Genomic DNA, 24635 nt, shown 5'->3' on the forward strand with positions numbered 1-24635 from the left:
CCATTCTCGTGGTCTTCTTTTTGCTGCCTTGCTGACCCCGAAGATTTTGGCAGTGAAGCAAATTTTATTAAAACTAAATCTGTTATTGCCCCATGAAGGACGTGAAGTGAAGACTTGCGAGTAAAGTCCAAGTTGTAGCTTGGCTATACGATTTTATTTCCATGCTATGTAGCGAGTGGCCACTGTACATGGGCTTGTATCTATTGGCATATTGGAAATGTGCCATGCCACGACCGTTTTGGGTCCCTTTTTATTTTTTTCTCGCCTACACAAAGCTCTTTGCGTTGTTTTTGTTGCTTTAGCGCCTGCTGGAGTCTTCTTCTCTTCTTTTTTTTTTTTGGCTCCTGGTCAGCCTGCCGTTTTAACATATCCCTTCATACTTGGAAAAATATCGTATGCCAAATTGAATTGGCTTCCTTAGCATTGTTAAACTTTGCTATAAAAATACCTCTATCTATTTGTACAAATTATAAAACTTCAACATCTTAAGTTGTTCCCAAAACCTTTATGTATATAATACTTAATTTTTTGAATTATTTTTGAAAGTGCAGATGGAAATACATTTTGGACATACTTATAAACGCACGTGACCATAAGTGCGTCAGTTCGTTTGTGCGTCTCTTTTGGACCGAAGGAATTTGTGTATTTCAGTCATGTAACGGTAAAAATTGTTTGCATATTGTTTCGGCCTGGCCAACACGGCCATTGTGATTTTGCGTCCCGTTCTCAATATAAATATTCGAATATAAATATATGTATATATATTGGGAGCAGAGGAACGTGTGCCAGATTGAATGAAGCAAATGAAGCGATCGTGATGACGCCGAAGACGAAGGCGGCAAACTTTCGTTTGTTGAACAAATTAAAATAAAATATATATTGTATATGTGGCGAGGTGGGTCACGCACGTGCGCCTGTGGCTATGCAACGATTTCTGCACCATTCAAACATTCTCCCGGAGAATTTCTCCCCAACACACACTCACACACTCGCACACATACATGGAGAAAGTCAAATTAATGGCTGGCAGCGCCATAAGTTATGCAGCTGCATATTAAACACCAGACTGCGATTTCGATTCCGATTCCTGTACCGCTTCCTACTACGGTGCTTCCAAGTCGCTGCTGCTGGCCCCGATTCAGCCATGTGGCATTTACACCAATTATCACACACAGCAAAACACACAGCAACACACGCACACACAGCAACACACACCGGAGCAGATGTGCGGGAATGGAAGTTATATCATAGCTGGGCGGAGAATATATGGCACGGCTAATGGTCGGACTTCACACGCCTGCTTAAGCAGACTCCTTTGACCATCACCCCCCTACTAATACTAACTACAGAATGTGTGTATTTGTAGGCTGCATAAACAAACAACTAACTGGCTAGATAGATGGTCGAATGGAGATACGGGCCCAGAGACGAATAGATAGCCCCTCGGGGTCCGCACATTTGCATTGAGTGCGACCATAAATCAGTTTCATTCAATTCACTTAAGGACATTTTAGGTGCTAATTTCAAACTGCCCCACTGAGCATCCAGCATCGAGTATATCCGATGCGCCAGCAGAAGTCAGTGACAAGTCGGCCAGATAAATGTTGTGAGATCGAAATTGATTGGCTTTTGGGGGAGATTTCCTAACGTAACTAGGCCACATCAATTATTTAGCCAATCTGGTTAGCCACCAGAAGAGGGAACACTTGACGATAAACCCAAATTGTAGAGAAACGGTATATATTATGGTGTTTTTGTTATTTAATATTAGAAAACTCTGTTAAGAGAGGTATACAAAATTCAGAAACTGTGAAGTAACTCGAAAAATTCGTAGTTAAAAATCTAGTAAGAAGAATACGAATAGATACCGAAGATTCCATATGTATATAGAAAATGTTTAACTTTCTCAGTAGAATCACCTCCGTTGGTTTTTTGTTCAGTCAGGAATATTTCACTTTGATTGCACTTCAATTGATTCCTGAATACATATTTGCATTTGATTATTTGTTGCTGGTGATTTCTATGCAAAATTAGACCAGCTTTTTTGCCCGTCTCTTTGAGCGTTCGTCTGCATCTGAAGTCGAAGGTATGAGTGCGAGTGCGAGTGCTGGTGACACATTTCATTTGATTACATTTCCTTCTTCAAAACGGTTGCGCACACATTGCCTACGGGAGTCTAGCTGGCGAAAAGGTTGCCAAAACGTCGGATATTCACAACACAACAGGTGGGGACAATTGGAAAATCATTCATGTTTTTCAAGTGTGCCGCTCTGATGGAGCCGCTGATATGCAAATGCCTTCATTTTGCGGCCATAACGCGTAAAAATCTGCCAGATCCTGCCGAAAACTCGTGGCACATCCTCGCCTCGCCTCGCCTCGACATCGGTTCACCCCACATCCTGTGCTCGTGTTTGCGGTCACCAAATTCGCGTTGTAAGCCAGGATATAACATATATACATAAATGTGACTGTGTGTGTGTGTGTGGAAAACAAGCCAACTGATGTGGATGCAACCAAAAAATAAAAGGGGAAAAAAGCCGAGACAAATGGGGAAAAGTAGTGAGAGGGTAGGGGTTGTAAAAAAATAAAAGCACGTAAAGAAAAGTTGCACTTGCGTAAGAGTTTCTTCACCCTTTTGTTGCAAATAAATTAAGTGCAGGCGACGTTGAGGCTTATTGGCACAGCTTTCGCTTATTTTGTAAACAGCACAGATATACACGGAGCACGAAGCACCGAGAAGGAGGGAAATGGAAAAGCGAGCAGGTGGAAAACCAGACCCCACTGGAAGCGCCGTTTCCGCTGTCAGTTAAGTCAAATAACGGTGAGAAGACACGGAGCTGTTGCAGCTACACTGCGAAAATAAACAAACAAGTGTTTGAATAAATATGCATTGCAAATGATTTTCAGGGAAATTCATTGAGTTATTTTGAAGATAATATTGATTCAAGTTGATTGATTCAAATTAAAATATTTTATACTTTCCAAATCAGAAAAACAGTGTCTGTAGTTTGTGATTGATCAGGTTGTACTACTAAAGAGGGTATTTATTTTTATTTATTTATTTTTTAATATATTTAAAACAGCAGAACAAAACTGTTTAACAAATCACAAATTAATTCATTTAAGTATTTATCAGATTATTACCAAGTTTTCTCGATTTCCATTTCAACTAAGAAATATCTTGCCGTGTACTATTACTGCAAACTGTTTTGAGGCGGGTTGCATTTTCAGCGGTTGTCAATGGCCGGGTGGCAGACATTATCGGGACTTCCGCAACCGGGGCTCGCGGGACGGGTGGCATTGTGGGCGTGGCAGAAGGCTTGGCAACGGAACTTTGCTGAACAAAACGGAAGTGAATTGTTTCGTGCCCCGTCGCTGCAAACCCTTTCAAGGAGGAAGGACTACCAAAGGCGCTCAAACGGAGCTGATTGAATCGATCCATTCGACCGCAAGCACAACTGGTAAACAAAATGGGTAAAAAATCAGCCATAAATAATGCACAAGTCACTCATGCAAAATGTATAAATACATGACGCACTTAATTAGCGCTCGCAGATTTTGAATGGCGTTAATTGCATGTCATATATGACACTCTCCCCAGCAAACAAGGAATAACCAACCAACCATCATTGGTTGCGTTAATAATCCGGGGGAAAAAAATATGCATTAAATTAGCAACAGTTGCAGACGTCCAACGAAAGCGAAAAATTCCGCAAGCCGGGCTTAAAATTGAATATGAAATTGGCTAGAAAGAATATTGTTGATACCGCCACTCGTTGTGCATTTCCATACAATACAGAGTAATACAATATTTAAATATAATGTGAGCTATTTATACGTACCTGCTATGATAAGTTCCCTTTTACTCACTGCGACTTATTTTTCAGAAGAGCTGATTCCAACTTCTTGCTCCATTTGCTGCATTTGCCACACTTTCGCACGCGCCCCCGATTTATTTTCTCTTCTGTGGCACTTGCAGCAGAGTTAGCTGTTAAGTAAATTGTTGAAACGCATGCAACTATCATAACTTGAATTCCACTGGCTCTGCTCCCGAATGTCCTGTCCTCGCAGGACAAACTTTGCCGAGAGGAAGCGACAGTTGATTTAACACGAAGGCACACACACACATACATACAAACACAAACTGCAGGAGTTGCAAACGCGTGCACCTGTCGTCAAAACTTGCATAAGTCATGAAAGCCCAGGAAAATGGCATATAGAAGAGGGGAAAACCATGGAACATTTTCCACTTCCCCCCAACACACCGTTTGCATTAAAAATGTCAACTCGAGTGATTTCCAGAGTGCCCTGTGCCGAATCCCAAAGCCAGAAAACCTCCTCCGAATCCGAAGCGGGATTTATGTGAGCTAATTAAATTTAATGCGCTTTGTGCCGCAGTAGTCAATCTGCAAGGCGCACTGCCCTTCGGTTTCTTTAATTTTTCATCAGCTTTTCCGGGCTGCGCTGGCTGGGAAATTTAAGAACTAAGAGAAAGAAGAAGGAGATGGAGAATGTAACTTTGCCGGCAAGGCGAGGAAACTTTATAGGCTTGTTGGGGAAAAACTTTGGCAGGACGGCGTTTGCTTTCGGCATCTCCAATACGGCAGCAAATGAAATGAAAACGTGTCAATTTGCTTTTTGGCAGCCCAGACATGGGAGATGCGTGTCAGTTGCTCGTTTTAATTTCCTATTAATTTGTCAAGTCCTCGAACATTTGCAGCATCCTGATCTTTTGATTTCCGAACTGCAGTTCAAAAGTTTTCGCATTTCGCCTGCGGCCAATTGATTGGCGATGTTGGCTTATTGAATGGCTCGCACTTTGTCTGTTTATGATTGAAAAACCCTTTTTCCGCTCGTCCTTCGTGGAATTTACGGGCTTATTTATTATTTCGCTTTTATATGCTTATGTATGGCCCATTTCGTTGTGGTTTGCTCTTTGGATTTGGGTCCGTCTGTGGCAGCCCTCGTTTTTATGGCCATTTGACTCCGTTTTATTGTCACACCGCAGCGGAATGGGTATCCCGAACACTTGGCCACTTGGATACTTGGATGCTTGGATGCTTGGATGCTTGGATACTTGGCCACTTTAGAGTTGTCTTTCGGTGTCATAAATTTCGCCACGTCGGCCATTTTTGCGGCGTGCTGAGACATTAATTTGATGCCAGCAATGGCATCTTACCGGGTTTCCGCTTCCGTTTCCGCTTCCGTTTACTTTTCCCGCCAAGGGGGCGGAGAACGTTATTTATTTGCCATTATGGAAACTTCATTCGGTGTTGATTGGAAACTTGTATTACACATAGTATATGGACTTTTTCAATTTCGTCTGAGGCGGCAGCGCGCAGGCAAAACATAATTCCAAGTGCAGCTGAAGTTATGGCAGCCGAAGGAGCCACCAGGATCACACAAATACTGATATACATATATATGTATGCATGTGTACGTTCTTGAAGGACGCAGCAAAATGCCAAACGCAAATGTCGCCAATATCCCAATGGCAATCGATGAAAATTTATAGAAAATTGCGCACAAATAAAATTTTACGTTTGTTTGCTTTTTTCATTTACGATGCCGGCAAGCATTTTGCCTCCTTTTCTTAACCTGTTTTCTTCCTCTCGCCTGCGTGTGGGAAATGTGGAAAGTGTGGAAAATGCTTCTCCTTGACTTCTGGCCGTCAAGTCGGTTTTGCTCTGCTGCACCAAAGCGATTTGCATTTGCGATTGTTGTTCCTGTTGCTCAGCGGGGAATCCCATTGCTGTTAATGTTTACGATTGTCGTTTTCAATTTCAGTTAATTGAAACAAGGGCAACAGCAATGCGTTAAGCCCGCTTCAAAGGGACCTTCAATTCTCCCAGCTCATATGAGCTTTACATCTTGTGCAAATTTTAGACATGTTTGTCCTGCTTTGCAGCTTTCTCTTGCCATTTCTCCCGAGTTTTTTTGGGTTTGCTTTGCAGTTCTTCAGCTTCTTTCCAGCTGCAATAGTTTATTCTGCTTGCGCTGAAAAGTGCGCTATAGTGTTTGGTCGAGAACTTTAAGGGATAAGAAGGGTATTTCCCTACTGCAAGTGCTTGAGTAAACAGAACAAATACCTAAGAAATCCCCCGAAATAGTTTAAGCTAAATCCTCTTTAAGGATACCTAGAAGTAGCAGTGTTTAATTGAAGGGCTAACATTCAAATGTCTTGCAATATTGACAAGATCTATGTTTTTATACAAACATATTTTTCTTAATGGAATTTTTCTAGTATTTAATTCTTAAATGGCATAATACAATTAAACAGACTTTACTATTAAAATTCTCCTTTTGTATTTCTGTTTGCCATTTGCCCTCATTTATTGTTGCTGCTGCATAAACAAAGAAAATTGCACTGCCACTAATTAAGTCAATTAAAAATTAAATAACTTTAAACTGGTTTCAATTGGGCCAGAGCCTCGAGTTTGGTTGTTGACCGCATGTTGTTATTGAATGACCGGCAAGTGTTGGCCAGAATTGCTAATTGCGGCCAGATGCAATTGAGTAACAAAGCAACCGCAGCATCCTGGCCACATCCACTCACATCCACACGATCAAACAAAACCATCTCCAAACACAATATGGAGCACAAACTTCTACTTCGGTATGGCAAAGCAGCCACTTTTGGGCATTGGCTGCCCAAAGTGCTATTGTCTGTCTAAGCGGACTGTGGAACACAAAAACTGCATATCGATAAGTATTAAAAGTATCTGGTAAGTATCTGGGCAAAAAACCAAAAAAAATATACGAAAAAAGTGGGGAACCAAGCGAATTTTCCACATCATTAGATGGCCAGCTGGGGAGCTGGTTCGCGTTTCCCTTTCGGCTTTTCGCTTTTGGGTGGCCGATGCATATTCATCACACGCCATATTAATCAACTCGATTTCGCTTTCCGCATGTTTTCGTCCTTTTTCCGCTCCAAATTCAGCATTAAATTCAGAAAAGTGCCAGGATACGTGGAAGGATGAGCTGTGGAGTTGTGGTAACCTTTATGAATGAGCCGCAGAGCTTTCACTTGCCGGCGAGGGCAGTCGTAAAAACGCTTTGTTTACATAGACCACCCAATGCGAGTGCTTATTCTTGGCCTGGCCTACAGGAAAAGCGTTGGAAGGCCAATAGTGGTAACAGTTTTCCGAAGTTATGGCAAAAAGCTGAAGGGCACAGTTTAGAAAAGGTGAAAGCTTCAGCTTGGCAACGAACCGTAGTAAGTCCATTGTAAAATGTCAAAAGTGCTGAAGTTTAGCTGATTTTTTAACATTTAACCCAAGGTTTATGTTGAGTGTAAAGTTTCGGTAACATTTTATAAGAGCTTGTTGAAAATGTTAACATTTGGATATTAAACATGATACACATTAATAATATATACTTATAAATATTTAGATAATCAAAACACATTTTAAGGATTTTAAATAAATCGTTCTTTATTATAAGTGGTAGTACTCACACCCATTAATTTAAAGTCCATGATCTCACTTATTTTCCCTCCATGGTAAGTTTATTTTATATAATGGAAATCTTAACCAAAAGTACATAAATTCGTTAGCTGCAAAGTACGTTTTGCCTAAAATAAATAGTATGCTAAATAATTATGGATAAGATTTTACATAACTATATAACTACTCACAATTATCGAATATTAACTGGATTTTTGTTTAATATAAATTCCAAGTGTTTAATACAATAATATTAGTTCATAAGATACAAACACAGTTTGCTTAGATATTCACTTATTTTATGAGGTTACCGGAACGCCAAGGGAAAGTATACGATAGATAGTGATATGCACATGAGCCGTCACTCGAATGAATAGAATATATAGTATTTAAAAATAGATAACAGATAGGTACAGATAACAGATACTTAGCACTTAGAGATAGGTCGGCGCCTCACGGAACTTTCTTGAACTTCAGCAGGCACTCGTAGAGTGTCAGTTGCCGGGTTTCTGGCATAAACATGAATACGATCAAGCCGACAATGAAACTGAGAACACCGATCGTGAAGAAGAACACGGAGACGGTGATGCAGTGCTCAAAGGTGGCCAGAAGTAGACCCAACTGGAGCAATTGCTCCAGCACTAGGATGCCAGCCAAGCATCTGGCCTTGTGCGCGATGCTAAAGGCCTCGGCTGTGTAGATTAGGGCGGGCACAGCCACGCCCCCGGCTACTATGACCTCGAATAAGAGCATCAAAAGGGCAATGACCAGTAGGTTGATGTCATAGAAGGATCTCTTAACAGATTCCAGGTGATTGAACACACCACCCACCATTACGATGACAACGCCGGCCAGGAAGAGGGACAAGGAGCAGAGCTTCCTGCGACCCTGCCAATCCACTATGAAGGCTCCCAGGACACTGCCCGTAAGGCCAGCGAATGCCAGCCAGTACATGCAGTTCCTATCGCACTCGAGCCCATGCCAACTGACCACCACAAATGCGCGATTATAGCTCAAGGTCACGGCCAGCGTAGCAAAGCATCTCAGCAGCAGGACCTTCAGAAAGGGCAGGACACGTCGTGCCCATGCCCGCCAGTCAGCCTCCGATTCCTCCGGCTCCTCCACAAAGCGCTCCCAATCCCGAGCGCTGTGCAGTTGTCGGCAGTCCTCCCGCAATCTCACCAACTCGGTGGTGGACTGTCCATGCAGGGCTTTCAGTGTCTCACCCACAGCCATATCCCGTTCCTGATGCAGCAGCAGTATTGGTGACTCCAGGCGATGGGCCAGTGCCAGGATAACAGCACCCAGTCCCAGGCCGGCCAACGCAATGCCATGCAACTGATCGATGTGCATCTCGTATCCTTGCGTATCCAGTGGCCTCAGGTTGTGCCACACGCGCGTGTAGAACACCTGCACGCACACACCCAGCCACAGGAATATCTTCTCGCAGCTGAGGAGCATTCCCCGAATCGACTTGTGAGCCACCTCGGATCCCGTGACCAGTGCCTGAATCTGTGTGAGTCCATAGGCTGCGCCCACACTCACGCTGCTGTAGCAGGCGGCCACAAACTGCTGGGGCAGCACCACATTCAGAATGCCAGCTATAATCATCAGCAGGCCACTGGAGGTCTGCAAAATAAGAACGAAGTTAAATATAATACCAATAAAATGTTCTTAAGATAACTCTCGCAGGTAAATAATGGAATAGAAATAAGCAAAATCATTATACAGCAAATACAAATACTTCTAAAAACCCTTTCATTATAATGAGTTCAGCGTGTATCTTGAAACCAGAACAATTATTTTTTTACCACTCGAAATAAGCTTGCCCAGTCATTGCGAATAATTGGTGTTCTGTGTAACCAGATTTTCCACTTCGGCAATCCCAACAACCGATCGATCAGCCCTCGCTTACTATCGCCACTTAATGGGCAATGCAGGTTGAACGCGATCGCGTTATCAGTTTATTGGATTGATAAGCCCCTAATGGCTAAGTGTGCTAATAGCGGCAGAATCAATTATGGGTGGCATGAAAAAGGGCAAGTCGAGGTGGAGCGCACAGTAGGCTGTGATTTATAACGAGTTATAAAACTACTTACATATGCCACATTTTTGGTGACCCGCTGCACAAAGAGGGCTGCCAAAAGGGCGCCCACAGCAGCGCCAATAAACCAGCTCATCATCAGATTGTGGGTATTATGGTTGTTCAAGAACTTGCCAGCAGGTGTATCGAAAATTGACCAGGCCAAACGCATGCCACAGCCCACGAAAACAATCGAAGCTGTTGGTGATTAGGAAATGAAGGGTTCAAAACTGAATACCTTTAGGATTTCTTGGTTATTACCCGAGGCCATGGACTGGAACTGAAGGCGGTATTTCCACATTAGGCGTATCCAGGACAACTTGGCCTCCTCCTCAATTGTTGGCAACATTGGCATTTTGAACTCTAATCACAATAACACCGCGTAACGCAATAAAAGCCGAGAGGTTTAACAATTGATGGCGACGTTTCCGTTTTTTAATTATTTGTCCAGCTAATTTGTTGATTGTTTACTCGAGACTTTTTCATTGGAACCGCTGCTGGCCTGTTTGTCCGCTTGAGTTTGTCATTATTTTTGCACTTTGTGTCACCGATATTTGGCTATATAGCAAATTTCACACTTGTCGCACCGACAGCCCGCGAACGCGACGAATCAAGTTAACCGACTGTTCAGACGCCGCTTTTTGATAAACGGAGGAGCATCGAGCTATTGAGTTATTGAGCGAGCACCTCGATTTGGCCAGCACTTTCGATAAGATAACAGCGGGCCGAAACTTTTTGCCAGCCCGACGCGCTGATTACTGGATATAAATAAATTAATTAAATTTGAATTTGTATGAAGGCAGAGAATCACATGTGTGTATATCAGCCACCTATAGACACTATTGACGCAACGAGCGAAAGTTGAATTGCTAGAGATGTGCCAAAGTATATAGTTCTTGGTTATAAAATTTATAAATATCATATTAATATAAGTTATAAAAAAATAATTGTTCAAGTTTCAAAATTTATATCAATTTTGATGCCTTGAAATATTAGTTTTATCATCAAATAAGCAAATTATTCTGTTTAGGATAAATCAAATCATAAATAAAACTTTACTTTATTATTATTGAATATTATTTATTCATTTAAATTTATTGCATATTCACATTTTTAGCTACATACCACTTACATCTAGAACTAGTTCCCAGTCTAAAAGAGGTGTTTTTGATCTATATAAAGTCCAGCAAACATTTATGAGGCCCAAATCTTATCGTAGTTGTATGGGAACCGCTTTAATTGCCGTTTTGAAATAAACCATGCTTATCTAAGTGGTTTATGCCACGGTGTTCCCCGTAAGTATAATAACCATTAGCTTCATGATGATCGGCACAAAGGAGTGCAGCGAGTGGCTAACCAAATCTGGCCAGTCACTTCAGCGGCGATAAGACAACGTCACACTCCCACGGTTTCTTATACAGATTTTAGATTTATTTTGCTGGTAGATAACCTACGCCAAGTCTTATATGAGGTCTTATATTATCGAGTTAGTATCGAGCTGCCTACTTTCAGGCTGGTGGGATTACGAATTCCTGGAACTTGAACTGCGCCTGCAGGAGAGTGGTGTCCTTCGTTTCGGGCATGTACCAAACACTGAATAGAAATCCCGCCAGGAGTAGGCCTCCCAGGCTGAAGAAGTACACTGCCACATAGCTGCTGGCACTGTCAATGGCGCCGAAGTCCACTTGGCAGATGGCCAGCTGGACAATCATCTCCAGAATATAGGAGAGCGCAATGCAAGGCCTTTTGATGCGACGTGGAAAGGCCTCGGAGAGATAGGATGAACTGGGCGCAAAGGCTATGCCGGCGAACAGTTGGTAGATGAGCAGCAGCCACAGGGCCATCCGATTGTCCCAGAAAGTGAGCAGATGGCTGCCCGCGAATCTGCTGGCCAGTCCGCAGGCCAGGCCGCCCGAAATGACCAGTCCCAGGAGCAGGGGTATCTTCCTGCCCAGGGAATCCAGGGCAAAGGAGGTCGTGAAGCTGCCCATCAGTCGCAGGAAGCCAAAGAGCACGTATGGACCACCACTATCGCCGTACACCTCCGTGCTCGTCCATGCCAATGTATAGGCCACAATCATGCTCAAGCTGAGGGCATAGAAGGTCCTCAGCACCGACAGGCGCACGAGGGCGGGCAGGGCGTGGCGCCAGCCCAAAGATCTGTGGTGCTCCACATAGGTGCGATGATCCCTCACTTGGTCGTACGTCTCAGCTGTCACAGCTCGCGGTCTTTGAAGCCGGCTCAGAGCATCGATGGCACCCTGTTCATTGCCCTGCTCCAGCAGGTCCACCGGGGACTCGATGGAGAGCAGGAAGGCGAGGAGCAGGGCGATGGCGCCCAGGACGCCACTAAGCACGCCCTGGAACTGCTCCTCGGTGAACTCACTCTGGACATCCCAACTCTTGCTGCACACGATCTGCACAAAGATGCCGATCGTGGTGGGCCACTGCTCAGCCGCCGATGTGGTGGTGCCCCGCTTGTAGAACACCGACAGTTCGCCCGCCATGGCCAGAGTGGGTGCGATGGCCAGTCCGTTGGCCAGTCCATTCATGTATCTCCCTGCCAGCAGGGCGTCCAGATCCCTACTGTTCACCGCCATCACTATTCCACCTGTGAGCGTGAGCAGTGAACAGAATTCCTGCAGGGACAAACCATAATTTACATTTAGGTGTAATAACAAACATCAAACTCAATTCTATTAGCAATCTCTTTTTTTTTACCATTAATGTTTTGTAGGGAAACCATCTGCTGAAAAATCCACCGAGCAGAGCACCCATAATGGCAGCTATAAACCAGCAAATTCGAACATGGTTGGTAACTTCCAGTTCGGCAACCAAACTTTCAAAACCAATGCTCCATGCAATGTGAATTCCACCGGTCAGGAATATAAGGGCAGCTGTAAATAAGAATCGAATTATTAAAATATTTAACACATATAAAGTGCAAAACGCAAATAGCGCTATCGGTTAATATGTCTACAAATTTTCTTTATAGATAAGAGGTTTTTGACAGCCCGACATTTTAAACTGCCGTATTATAAGTCTTACTTTTCTTTTCTACAAATATTTAAATATTTTGAATTGTTTTAAATATAAAAGCAAAGTTTACAACCCTCTTTGAATGCATACAGTTTTGATACTAAAATGAATCATAATTAAAAAAGCGATTCCCATTTTTTGGCATTTATGGACAGGTTTCCGCTGTGATAATATCAGTTTCATACTGCATATGAATCATTTCTGACCTGGACTTCCACCTGTCCAAAATGATGTGACGCGTATTTACTTCCCGCGTAGGAAGATAGGGAAGTTCCTAGATATATCATGATTTATTACTGCCAAATAATAATTTATCAACATTGAGGAGCCTTATTGTACGTCATAGCAGTAATTGAATATTCAAACATAATGCATTTGATGGCATTTTACTGAGAAGTACTATTAATACTTAATTACCAGCTCCAACTGCATTGGCCTGCGGCTGATTGCGGAGATCCCGATTGCAGCAAGGACTGGTCTGTGAGTTCTGCAGGATCAGCTCCCGCTGGCGATCGGAGTTGCTGTGGATGTGCTGCTCCGCATCACTGTGGATGGGCACGACGTGGAAGCCATCGTCTGGAGAAGGCCGATCGGTCTGCATCGGACCTTTTGTGGTCGAACTCGCGGCGAAGACTGCACGTCCGCGCTTCGCGGTTCTTGTAGGTGAGCGTGTTGAACAGGTCCCTGGCTTATCTATCGACCGCGGTGAACTAATCTTATCGGGTATTGATTGATAAGTGCGTGCTTAGATATTTCGGTTTTCGCTATCTCTTAGAGCTCGTTTTTTCCCCTATCACGCTTTGTTGGCATACATACCCCTGAGAAACGAGCATGTGTTCTGCGGGATTTGTTTGTTTGCTCACATTGGCAGGTAAAACTGCGTTGGCCAACCATCTCTATCACCTTTAGTTTCTCACTTTTTAACCGACAATCTCTTACAGTTTGGCTAATTCTCTTTCGGCAGTTTACGCGAAAGAATCGATTCCGTTCTCCATTGTCCAACACTTTAATGACAACTGTTTTGTTGACACCACGTAAATGCTATCAATAGTTGACGAAATATACGACTGGGAAATTCAACGCATGGAGTGCTTGCTTAGCGATAAATATTTATTATCTTCGGAATGACTTGAATGACTAAAGCGGTAATAGACGTATTCTACCCACTAGAAACCCAAGCAGATGAATTTGCTGAACTTATCCTGGGCCTCCCGCAAAGTGGTCCTTCTGGTCTCCGGCAGGCAAGCGATGACGAAGAAGAAGCCAAACAGATAGAGTCCTCCCATCACATAGAAGTAGTTGGCTCCGTCGGAAAAGCTCCATGTGATCGTGGTTAACACGATGAAGACCAGCATCTCGGCGATGAAGGTGAAGGATATGAAGTGCTGCTTTACTTCGAGGGGAAAGGCCTCCGAAAGGTATGGCGATGTGGCTGTGAATGCGATGCCGGCAAACAGTTGAAAGACCAACAACATTATGCTGTTGGCGGTATTGTAGTGAAAGATGTTCAGCTGGCCTGCCACCACAAAGGACAGGACACTGCAAACGATGAGGCCCAGAAGCGTGGCCTTCTTGCGTCCACAGGACTCCATGCAGAACGTGGCTATAAAGTTGCCCATCCAGCGGCAAACGCCGAATCCAATGAACCAACCCACCGAAAACGATCCATACACATACGGATTGCCAAGCGAATACACAAAGCCGAGCTCGACAAATTTGGAAATGCTCATGGCATTCAGGCCGCGAAGTAGAACGAGTCGGATGAGAGTGGGCAGAGCCTGTCCGATGCTCTGACCCATCGAAAGGTCCTTGTTCTGGGCCACATACTTCTTGTGCTCCGCCAGCTGCTCGAAGGTTTCGTTGGTCAGGGTATACGGCCTCTGGAGTCGTCTCAGTGCGTCAATTGCACCCTGCTCGTCGTTGTTCTTGGCCAGCATTATCACCGGAGATTCAATGCACAGCAGTGAGCCAATGATAAGGGCCAAGAATCCATATATAATGCTCAGCACTCCCTTCATATTCTCCGACGAGAAGGAGCTATACGACTGGTAGCCCGTCGAATCCCACAAGGAGGTGTACATGACTTGCAGGAAGATGCCCAGTCCAAAGCACATCTGATCGATGCTGGCGGAGACCAATCCCCTCATATAGGACACCGAGACCTCTCCGGCCAAGGCCATGAATGGAGCAAACACCAGGCCATTGGCAATGCCATCCAGATAGGATGCCGCCAACGTGGCATTGCCATTATTCTTCGTACTAGCAATCAGTATTCCGCCAATCATCACCAGCATCGAACTGAAGATCTGTTTACAGAGGTCCAGTTAGTGAAGTAATTTCTGAAGGGGCTTCGAATTAGTTATGTTACTTACCAGGACATACTTCTTGGCCACATTGTTGATGAGAAACCAGCTGAGCACAGCTCCTATAATGCCGCCAATGAACCAGGCCTCGAAATTATGCTCAGTGGTTCTGTAGTACAGTTTTCCATGGAATCCAATGCTCCACGCAATGTTCATGCCGCCAGAGACAAAAATGAGACCCGCTGCGATTAAACAGTGGTTGCAAAGGTAATTATAAATATTGTAAAATACACTATACTATATTTCATATTGCATATTTTGTATATTCCTTAGCACTTTTATACTTTTATAAACCTGTAACTGTGACTCACCTGCGCCAACAGCATTCGATTGTGGCTTGTTCTTCTGATTGCGACTATACCAACTGCTATTGACCGTGGTGGTTTGCTGGGGCGGATTAGGAGGTAGTGGTGGATGTGGCGATCCGTAGCCCGGTGGTGCCCCATAGAATTGTGGGGGATATCCTTGTTGGGGTGCTGGTGGGTAACCCGAAAATCCAGTCTGTGGTGGTGGGGCGTTCCAGGAATGTCCTGTCTGAGGATATCCCGATGCGGGGTATCCTGGTTGTGGAAACCCTCGCTGAGGAAATTCTGTATGTGGATATCCTTGCTGTGGATAACCATGCTGTGGATATCCCTGCTGTGGATATCCCTGCTGTGGATATCCCTGCTGTGGTGGTGCAGTTGCAAAGCCCATCGGCGGAGGATCCTGTTGTGAAAAACTGTCCTTTCCCATTCCAAGTTCGAGGTGCGACCGTCCCAGTAAGTGGGCAATTTGGCACTGACGGAGTTGACGGAATGTCTGTGACTGCGGAATTACCAGTTTGCCATGGGACCGAAATTATAATAGAGTGGTAACACAGCTTATCACTGCGTTATTGATAAGCTGCAAATGGGCAGCGATAATGGCAGGGCCTCTTATCAATTCGTGTTCGTGGCTTTTATTGACCACTAAAAGGTGCCTCCCACGGATTTAGTTCCTTTCTATATCAGTTTAACCGGGTTACCACACATTACCACGGTGCTTTCATCAAATAAACTGATTGGAATTATGTTGAAGGGAACTTCCCACAAAATAGGCTTTAAAATATATAATTTTCAAACGGTAGTATCGAGATAATACTCGTAAAATAGTTCATATAAAACTTTATGACTAATAAGAAAGCGGGAAAACCCTAAAATGTTATATAAAGATAATAAAAGAAATAAATTGCTTTAACCTGAACTTTAAACAGAAGTAAAAACAGGGTTGGCTTTCGGAATATTATAATAACATTAAATTAAAGAATGTAATTAAAATATAACTCTTAAAAAATCTCTATTCTAATATTCTGATAGTGCAATGCGTTAAATGAATGCAATTAACATTTCTTAATATTCTTAAATAGTTAAAAAATACAACCATTTTTTATAACAGTTATACAATCTAATGAGTTTAACTGTTTAGTCATTGTTTAGGATAGTGCGCTTTCCCTTTGGGACTTCCCCATTAATAAGGCAAGAATATTCTATTGAACTATGTTCTGTGGCGAAAGAAAGATTTGTTTGATCTCTCATTGTTTGAAGTTTCTTACAATCTACTATTGAACATTTAAAGCTCAAGAGCTCCTTGTAAGATCAGCTGACATACAAGTATATATATACCATTATATTTGTAACTTTATCGAACTCTATACGACCTGCAATATTTGAGGTATGTTCGAAAATGGCTAATTCGTGGATTAGTCAGAAATATTATTGTAAAATATATTATATTATTATGCCCAACTGATAATAAAGTGCAGGGGCATCCCCTTATCATCAGGGGGCATCATTGATTACGGGCTAAAAATATTGCTGAGCTCTCTGCTCCGCAGGATAGAGGGATCGATAGAGAGTATCGATAGAGGGGTCTATCATATACAACATCGTTTTCATCGGACGAGGCCACGAATGGAGAATGGAGCGGTTCGTTGTCAATGACTATCACATAGAAAGCCACCTAGACAATGTACGCCACTCATCACCAGAATCGAACTGAATACAAAATCAATACGTTATTGATAAGCTGAAAATGGCCAAAGCCAGGCCATCTTATCAAAGCGGTTTTGTTGATTTTATTTCCACTAAAAGACGCCTTCCACGGACTTGACTTCTTTTGAAACCGTATCACTGGGTTAGCATTTGGTTCTAAGGGGCTTCCCGATTTCCCAACAATGTGCTTGAGAATTTGATTTCTATTTTATTGCCAAGCTGATATGCTTTAAAATTATTACGCTTGAGTGGGCACTCCACTAGAAAATGTTGCGAATGTCTCATCACCTTATCATACGGTAGTATTAGGGTAATAACTTTTTATATGGCTGTTGTAAAGCATTACGATTAAGGTGGAAAAATAAGAAAGCGAGAAAACAAATTGGACGCCAAATAATCTATATTACATGATTAAAAAACATTGAGTATCGTTATCTGAATAAATACAGAGGCCTTTGACCTCCTGTAGTTTAATAGTCGATTTATTAGTCCACAATTCCCTTGAACATTAAAAGCGGAAATTGACGAAGCTGCTGAACTGCTCCTGGGCGCCTCGCAGGGTCATCCTCCTTGTCTCCGGCAGAGTGAGGACTCCGAGAATGAATCCCGCCAGGTACATGGCTCCCATGGCATAGAAGTAGTTGTATGCATATACGAATTTAAAGTCACAGACATTTATGATGAGGAAGACGAATATTTCGGTAACGAAAGTGAAACCGATAAAGTGTTGCTTAACCCCCATGGGATACGCCTCTGCCAGGTATGCCGAGTTGGACGAGAAGGCCAATCCCGCAAAGAACTCGAAGATCATTATCAAGACGCTCACTTGGCTCATATACGCATACACATTGTACTGAGAGCCCACGGCGAAGGCCAAGCCGCAGCTTACGAGTAGGCCAAAAACAGCAGGCTTCTTTCGGCCCAAGGACTCCATGCAGAAGGATGGGATAAGGGTACCTAGCCAGCGGCATAAGGCGAATCCTATGTACCAGGAGTTCGAATATGCTTGTCCATTGGAATAAAGGATTGCAATTGCATAGCTGTAAGCCACATAGCTAGAGATGCTCATCGCATTCAGGACTCGTAGATATGCCAGTCGGAGGAAGGTGGGCAGGGCTTTGGAAATGCTTTCACCCTTCGACATGTCCTTGTTGAAGGCCAAGTAACGTTTGTGCTCCGCCAGCAGCTCGTAGGTTTCCTCGGTTAGCACCGCAGGCTTCTGTAGCCGACGCAGTGCGTCAATGGCCGCCTGTTCATCGTTGTTGGCCAGCATCAGGACCGGCGATTCGATGGTCATAAATGAGCCCATAATGAGGGCCAAAACGCCGTAGATTGTGCTCAGCACACCTTTCATATTCTCGGAGGTAAATTCATTGTATGGTGAATACGCAGAATATGCCCAACTCGAGACATAAAGGATCTGAAGAAATATACCGCTACCAAAGCACAATTGCTCCAAGGAGGCACTGGTCCGGCCCCTTATATAGGGCACCGAGATCTCTCCGACCAGGGCCATAAATGGGGCAAATACCAGGCCATTGGCAATACCATCTAGGTAACAAGCCGCTGTGGTTCCAGCTCCATTATTGTGGGTGCAGGCAATTATCAAGCCACCGATGACCACCAGGACTGAGGCAAATTGCTGTGCGAATAAAGGAGTTGATATTAACGCAGGATTCAGGATAACAGGATTCCTCGGCTTACCAGAACATGTTTTTTGGCCACCTTGTTGGTGAGCACCATCGTAACCAGAGCTCCAATAATCGCGCCTATGAACCAGGCAATGTAATTGTGCTTGGTGGATTGGTAATAGATTGGTCCTCGGAAGCCAATCGCCCACGCTATGTTCATACCTCCTGAGATGAAGATGAGACCAGCTGAAAGTGGATCAAATTATAGATTTAAGTCTGCCAAGGGATTGGGATCGAATTTTAGATTCTATAGTCCCTGGGAATGTAGCGATCCTCTCGAGATCTTAACGCTTATACGTTCATGTCCTGATCCTGGGCATGTTTACTCCCTTGCTCCTCCTCCTTCTCCCTACTCTTTGTTATAAACCATTTAAAAAATCCAGTATACCGCAGTAATAAAAGAACTGAATTCGAATGCCTGACTACTAGCAGTTACGTCATCGTTTATAATCTACATGGGCTCCACAAAAAGATTCGTACTCTCGACAGTCCAGATAAGATTAACGCCATGGTCAACTCATCGGAAGGTTACTAATTTGATCGATTTAACGAACTAAACTCACCTGAGCCCACGGCATTGGATTGTGGTTTGTTCTTTTGGTTGCGCTGCCAGCATCCTGTTGGTGGATCCACTCGGGTGGGTGGATCCCTCGGTGGCATTGGCGGTGGTGGTGGTGCACCACCTGCGTATGTCTCTGCCGGGGTGATGTGCTGCGGATGTCCTGGCGGAGGATATCCTGGCTGAGGATGTCCTGGCTGAGGATATCCTGGCTGTGCTGGCGGAGGATAGAAGCTCATTGGCGGTGGGTACTTGTCGTTTTGCATTGCCAATGGCGGTGGGGCAAACTTGTCGTTTTGCATTTCCGATCGCGTATATGTGTATTTCACTCTTTTACGAAGACAACCTGCTCCGTTTGAGGTCGATTTGAAACTGGCTAATACGGGGGCTGGCCAAATGATATTTATGCGCAAAGCTACGGAGCCTTGCCCAACTGATAATCAAGTGCGGATTCCACGCCTAATCACTATGGGGCGGCATCGATTTCAGTAAATGGCTGAAAATGATAGAATACGCGAGCCCGATAAGGACGTTTATCGCAATGTTTGTGAATAATACTTTATGGTGTACATATGTGGTATATATACAACCCTCTTCAGATCACAACGTTTTTGATTTGAACGCCCATTGTGTGGGCCATTCAACGCAATAGGAGAGCCGGAGAAGTGTTATTCCCCGTTTTTTTTTCTGTTTTGGATGACTGATCATCTGCGCCAAAGTCCATCATGATTCATACTTTTCTTGGTATTCCCGAAATATTTATATAGAAGTGGTACAGGTTTTGATGGCTTAGATAAGATTTTCAAAGAATAATTTTAATTAAATTTAAATTTAATTGATTACAGTGTGATATTATTACTTATTTCCACTGGATTTTTACTGCTTAATGGCATATATTTATGGCATTTATTACTTATGTATTTGCTGATAGTGATTGGTTCTCGGAATTTTGTATGTTGTGTTTATTGGTATATGGCCTTTAGTCATAAAACACACGCAATAATAATAATTAACCAATTTAGAAACATAGATCAAGAGGTCATATTAGTTTTAAAGGTATATGTTTAGTGTGTATTGTTCTGTTATCATTAAATGTGTTACTAAATCCCAAGAAAGAAAGCAAGAAAACAAATTGGACGCCAATCAATCTTACATGATTAAAAAACATTGAGTATCGTTATCTGGATAAATACAGAGGCCTTTGACCTCTTTAAGTGTAATATGTAGCGCTTGTGGCAATAAAACTAGTCGGCAGGCAAGAAAAGCGGTGGCGCCATCTACATGTCGTTCCCGTATCGAGAAAAGGGGGCAGACGAGGAATGTCGGGAAAAAGCGTTAGTATAGAAAGAGGCAACATAGGCATCTGTCAGATCTCGGGAAATACCGTAGGCTCGGCGGGAGAGAGCAGGGATAGCTTCCCAGTAACTTCAACTCAACGCCTTCTTTCTTTTCTGATTTGGCTGTTCACGAGGAGAGTTTGGCGCTGAAAGAAATTAGAGACGTTACCAAGTGGCAGTGAAAAGAAAATGGCGAAGCACTAAGAAGGGAAAAATCCAGCCAAAAGCAGCGCTGAGTCCAATTGCAGGGTAAGCGAGGAAAGAACGAATCAGAAACTCCATGGTCCAGAATTTCTACGCGTTCCTATTGAGCATCTAAGGAAGGGAACGAAAAGGAAACCCAAGTCCAAGTCCCCAGTTCTCATTTCGAATTATTGTTCGGCGGACGCAAAACGGAGAAAAGGTGTTATAAATTTTGTCGCGCGGTTGCATACGCATCGATGTAATCGGGAAAAACGAGAAAACGGAGAAAATTCGCGAATCAGCGGCGCGGGAAAAGCCAAGGATCGAGAGGCTGATGGCCGGCAGATATTTTTGTTAGTTTTTCTTTAGTTCAATAAATTATGTAAGCGGCAAAAGAAATTGTGTGTGAAGGGTAACAAAGAAGGATCGGCTAATTTTCGTCCCCCGTATGCGCTCTATCTTCTTCCTTTTTTTTTCCGTTATTTTTTGTTCTGCTCAGCCTGCAATAGGGCACAGTGGGTCAAAGACCAAAATATATTAGCGAAAAGGATTATTAATGTCTCCAACAGGTGCGGAAACCAACGGAAGCGCTTTCGTCGGTGGAACTCCTGATCTCTGGTGAGTGTACAAATCTGTGGAATTTTAGTGGCGACCATTAAAGAGAAAATGCAAAGGCATTAAGACCACGATATTTTTCGCTCCTTGTCCCACGGTTTGCGCTAAGATATTTTAGATATTTTAAGATATGTTTACACAAGAATCTTTGTAGTTGTTTAAGGCATACTTTTATATCGCATGCGATTTCTGTATATTGTATACCTTGGTTTCGGGCGTAGGTATTAGCCGGTGGCCCGTGTTCATTTTTCATCAAGTTGTTAGTTGTAAGGAATCTCATTTAGTACGCTAAGAATAAATTTTATAATGTGGTAGAAAACCTTTTGTTTGCCTATGGCTTGGATAACTCCCTCGTGAACATGTGTTAGTAATCTAGAAAGGGGCCGTCCAAGTATAGTGTGCAATGCATTTTTTTTGGAGAAAGACGGCCAAGGCAGGGAGGGCATTAGCGGACCTCAAAGCCATCAGAGGATCGCAAGGAAGATGAGGAAAGGTAGTTGTCGTTCGATTTTCTGTGTTATGATAAGCTCTTTTAGCCCTTAACCAATTCTTGTCGCTGCACGCGAATTTATTTGAGTATTTAGAGGAGGATCAGGCTCAGGTATAGGGACAAGACCACCACCCAACATAGCCGACAAGGAGCAGCTGTCCCAAATACCTCCCACCACCACCCAAGCCGAGTAGCAATCCGTTACAAATAGTCGATTTATTAATCCACAATTCCCTTGAACATTAAAAGCGGAAATTGACGAAGCTGCTGAACTGCTCCTGGGCGCCACGCAGGGTCATCCTCCTTGTCTCCGGCAGAGTAAGGACTCCGAGAATGAATCCCGCCAGGTACATGGCTCCCATGGCATAGAAGTAGTTGTGTGCATATACGAATTTGAAGTCACAGACATTTATGATAAGGAAGACGAATATTTCGGTAACGAAAGTGAAACCGATAAAGTGCTGCTTAACCCCCATGGGATACGCCTCTGCCAGGTATGCCGAGTTGGACGAGAAGGCCAATCCCGCAAAGAACTCGAAGATCATTATCAAGACGCTCACTTGGCTCATATACGCATACACATTGTACTGAGAGCCCACGGCGAAGGCCAAGCCGCAGCTTACGAGTAGGCCAAAAACAGCAGGCTTCTTTCGGCCCAAGGACTCCATGCAGAAGGATGGGATAAGGGTACCCAGCAGGCGGCATAAGCCAAATCCTACGTACCAGGAGTTCAAATGTGCTAGTCCATTGGACAAAATGATTGCAATTGCATAGGTGTTGGCCACATAGCTAGAGATGCTCATCGCATTCAGGACTCGTAGGTATGCCAGTCGGAGAAAGGTGGGCAGGGCTTTGGAAATGCTTTCACCCTTCGACATGTCCTTGTTGTAGGCCAAGTAACGCTTGTGCTCCGCCAGCAGCTCGTAGGTTTCCTCGGTTAGCACCGCAGGCTTCTGTAGCCGACGCAGTGCGTCAATGGCCGCCTGTTCGTCGTTGTTGGCCAGCATCAGGACCGGCGATTCGATGGTCTTAAAAGAGCCTATAATGAGGGCCAAAACGCCGAAGATTGTGCTCAGCACACCTTTCGTATTCTCGGTCGTAAAATCATTGTAGTATGGTGGCGAAGAATATGAGACATAGAGGATCTGAATAAATATACCGCTCCCAAAGCACAATTGCTCCAAGGAGGCACTGGTCCGGCCCCTCATATAGGGCACCGAGATCTCTCCGACCAGGGCCATAAATGGGGCAAATACCAGGCCATTGGCAATACCATCTAGGTAACAAGCAGCTGTGGTTCCAGCTCCATTATTGTGTGTGCAGGCAATTATCAAGCCCCCGATGGCCACCAGGACTGAGGCAAATTGCTGTGCGAATAAAGGATTTGATAATAACGCAGAATTCAGTATGACAGGATTCCTCGGCTTACCAGCACATATTTTTTGGCCACCTTGTTGGTGAGCGCCATCGTAACCAGAGCTCCAATAATCGCGCCTATGAACCAGGCAATGTAATTGTGCTTTGTGGATTGGTAATAGATTGGGCCTCGGAAGCCAATCGCCCACGCTATGTTCATACCTCCTGAGATGAAGATGAGACCAGCTGAAAGTGGATCAAATTATAGATTTAAGTCTGCCAAGGGATTGGGATCGAATTTTAGATTCTATAGTCCCTGGGAATGTAGCGATCCTCTCGAGATCTTAACGCTTATACGTTCATGTCCTGATCCTGGGCATGTTTACTTCCTTGCTACTCCCTACTCTTTGTTATAAGCCATTTAAAAAATCCAGTATACCGCAGTAAAAAAAGAATTGAATTCGAATGCCTGACTACTAGCAGTTACGTCATCGTTTATAATCTACTTGGGCTCCACAAAAAGATTCGTACTCTCGACAGTCTAGATAAGATTAACGCCATGGTCAACTCATCGGAAGGTTACTAATTTGATCGATTTAACGAACTAAACTCACCTGAGCCCACGGCATTGGATTGTGGTTTGTTCTTTTGGTTGCGCTGCCAGCATCCTGTTGGTGGATCCACTCGGGTGGGTGGATCCCTCGGTGGCATTGGCGGTGGTGGTGGTGCACCACCTGCGTATGTCTCTGCCGGGGTGATGTGCTGCGGATGTCCTGGCGGAGGATATCCTGGCTGAGGATGTCCTGGCTGAGGATATCCTTGCTGTGCTGGCGGAGGATAGAAGCCCGTTGGCGGTGGGTACTTGTCGTTTTGCATTGCCAATGGCGGTGGGGAAAACTTGTCGTTCTGCATTTCCGATCGCGTTTAAATATATTTCACTCTATTACGAAGACAACCTGCTCCGTTTGAGGTCGATTTGAAACTGGATAATACGGGGGCTGGCCAAATGATATTTCAGTAAATGGCTGAAAATTATAGTATACGCGGGCCCGATAAGGACGTTAATCGCAATGTTTGTGAATAATACTTTATGGTGTACTTTAAGGTGGTATATATACAACCCTCTTCAGATCACAACGTTTTTGATTTGAACGCCAATTGTGTGGGCCATTCAACGCAATAGGAGTGTCGGAGAAATGTTATTCCCCTTTTTTTTACTGTTTCGTATGGCTGAGTATCTGCGCCAAAGTCTACCATGATTCATACTTTTCTTGGTATACCCAAAATATTTATATAGAAGTGGTACAGGTTTTGATGGCTTAGATACGATTTTCAAAGCATAATTTTAATTAAATTTAATTGATTAGAGTTAGGTAATACAGTTTAATATTATTACTTATTACCACCTGATTTTTACTGCTTAATGGCATATATTTATGGCATTAATTACTTATGTATTTGC

The 24635-nt window shown here is 43.7% G+C and overlaps 5 protein-coding genes across 6 annotated transcripts; all 5 read right to left on the minus strand.

The window, feature by feature from the left end:
* Nucleotides 1–7619: 7619 nt before the first annotated feature.
* On the minus strand, nucleotides 7620–10137 carry LOC122617143. Its single transcript, XM_043792866.1, has 3 exons — nucleotides 9790–10137; nucleotides 9545–9726; nucleotides 7620–9074 (listed from the first exon to the last, which is right to left on the minus strand). Exons 1-3 carry the CDS (start codon nucleotides 9881–9883, stop codon nucleotides 7899–7901), a joined length of 1452 nt encoding a protein of 483 aa, XP_043648801.1. The 5' UTR covers nucleotides 9884–10137; the 3' UTR covers nucleotides 7620–7898.
* An 800-nt stretch (nucleotides 10138–10937) lies between these two features.
* On the minus strand, nucleotides 10938–13600 carry LOC122616028. Of its 2 annotated transcripts, XM_043791268.1 has the most exons (4): nucleotides 13384–13600; nucleotides 12985–13282; nucleotides 12250–12425; nucleotides 10938–12167 (listed from the first exon to the last, which is right to left on the minus strand). In XM_043791268.1, exons 1-4 carry the CDS (start codon nucleotides 13459–13461, stop codon nucleotides 11037–11039), a joined length of 1683 nt encoding a protein of 560 aa, XP_043647203.1. In that variant the 5' UTR covers nucleotides 13462–13600; the 3' UTR covers nucleotides 10938–11036. The 2 variants fall into 2 exon arrangements, with proteins under 2 accessions (XP_043647203.1, XP_043647204.1); XM_043791269.1 differs by having other exon boundaries at nucleotides 12985–13600.
* A 65-nt stretch (nucleotides 13601–13665) lies between these two features.
* LOC122616027 (facilitated glucose transporter protein 1) lies at nucleotides 13666–15731 on the minus strand. The gene is made up of 3 exons (XM_043791267.1): nucleotides 15242–15731; nucleotides 14940–15112; nucleotides 13666–14873 (listed from the first exon to the last, which is right to left on the minus strand). The coding sequence occupies exons 1-3, from the start codon at nucleotides 15663–15665 to the stop codon at nucleotides 13734–13736; spliced, it is 1737 nt and encodes a 578-aa protein (XP_043647202.1). The 5' UTR covers nucleotides 15666–15731; the 3' UTR covers nucleotides 13666–13733.
* Nucleotides 15732–17368: 1637 nt separating this feature from the next.
* Nucleotides 17369–19578, minus strand: LOC122616645 (solute carrier family 22 member 16). Its single transcript, XM_043792179.1, has 3 exons — nucleotides 19197–19578; nucleotides 18647–18819; nucleotides 17369–18584 (listed from the first exon to the last, which is right to left on the minus strand). The coding sequence occupies exons 1-3, from the start codon at nucleotides 19492–19494 to the stop codon at nucleotides 17451–17453; spliced, it is 1605 nt and encodes a 534-aa protein (XP_043648114.1). The 5' UTR covers nucleotides 19495–19578; the 3' UTR covers nucleotides 17369–17450.
* Nucleotides 19579–22008: 2430 nt separating this feature from the next.
* Nucleotides 22009–24158, minus strand: LOC122616941 (solute carrier family 2, facilitated glucose transporter member 5-like). Its single transcript, XM_043792530.1, has 3 exons — nucleotides 23788–24158; nucleotides 23247–23419; nucleotides 22009–23184 (listed from the first exon to the last, which is right to left on the minus strand). Exons 1-3 carry the CDS (start codon nucleotides 24083–24085, stop codon nucleotides 22060–22062), a joined length of 1596 nt encoding a protein of 531 aa, XP_043648465.1. The 5' UTR covers nucleotides 24086–24158; the 3' UTR covers nucleotides 22009–22059.
* Nucleotides 24159–24635: the final 477 nt, after the last annotated feature.

The sequence above is a fragment of the Drosophila teissieri genome, chromosome 3L (assembly GCF_016746235.2).
Source record: "Drosophila teissieri strain GT53w chromosome 3L, Prin_Dtei_1.1, whole genome shotgun sequence".
NCBI classification, from domain to species: Eukaryota; Metazoa; Arthropoda; class Insecta; order Diptera; family Drosophilidae; genus Drosophila; species Drosophila teissieri.

Bases quoted from the DNA above. Each gene is read 5' to 3' on its own strand.
- LOC122616941 (XM_043792530.1), bottom strand. From the start codon at position 24,085: ATGCAGAACGACAAGTTTTCCCCACCGCCATTGGCAATGCAAAACGAC. The intron at 23,420-23,787 runs GTGAGTTTAGTT...ATCCACTTTCAG, and splicing joins ATCCAATGCCGTGGGCTCAG to CTGGTCTCATCTTCATCTCA. The intron at 23,185-23,246 runs GTAAGCCGAGGA...TTATTCGCACAG, and splicing joins TGGCCAAAAAATATGTGCTG to CAATTTGCCTCAGTCCTGGT.
- LOC122616027 (XM_043791267.1), bottom strand. From the start codon at position 15,665: ATGGGAAAGGACAGTTTTTCACAACAGGATCCTCCGCCGATGGGCTTT. The intron at 15,113-15,241 runs GTGAGTCACAGT...GTTTAATCGCAG, and splicing joins ATCGAATGCTGTTGGCGCAG to CGGGTCTCATTTTTGTCTCT. The intron at 14,874-14,939 runs GTAAGTAACATA...CTCTGTAAACAG, and splicing joins TGGCCAAGAAGTATGTCCTG to ATCTTCAGTTCGATGCTGGT.
- LOC122617143 (XM_043792866.1), bottom strand. From the start codon at position 9,883: ATGCCAATGTTGCCAACAATTGAGGAGGAGGCCAAGTTGTCCTGGATA. The intron at 9,727-9,789 runs GTAATAACCAAG...AATCACCAACAG, and splicing joins GTTCCAGTCCATGGCCTCGG to CTTCGATTGTTTTCGTGGGC. The intron at 9,075-9,544 runs GTAAGTAGTTTT...CTTATTTTGCAG, and splicing joins TCACCAAAAATGTGGCATAT to ACCTCCAGTGGCCTGCTGAT.
- LOC122616028 (XM_043791268.1), bottom strand. From the start codon at position 13,461: ATGGTTGGCCAACGCAGTTTTACCTGCCAATGTGAGCAAACAAACAAA. The intron at 13,283-13,383 runs GTATGTATGCCA...ATACCCGATAAG, and splicing joins CACATGCTCGTTTCTCAGGG to ATTAGTTCACCGCGGTCGAT. The intron at 12,168-12,249 runs GTAAAAAAAAAG...TTGTCCCTGCAG, and splicing joins TTCCCTACAAAACATTAATG to GAATTCTGTTCACTGCTCAC.
- LOC122616645 (XM_043792179.1), bottom strand. From the start codon at position 19,494: ATGCAAAACGACAAGTTTGCCCCACCGCCATTGGCAATGCAAAACGAC. The intron at 18,820-19,196 runs GTGAGTTTAGTT...ATCCACTTTCAG, and splicing joins ATCCAATGCCGTGGGCTCAG to CTGGTCTCATCTTCATCTCA. The intron at 18,585-18,646 runs GTAAGCCGAGGA...TTATTCGCACAG, and splicing joins TGGCCAAAAAACATGTTCTG to CAATTTGCCTCAGTCCTGGT.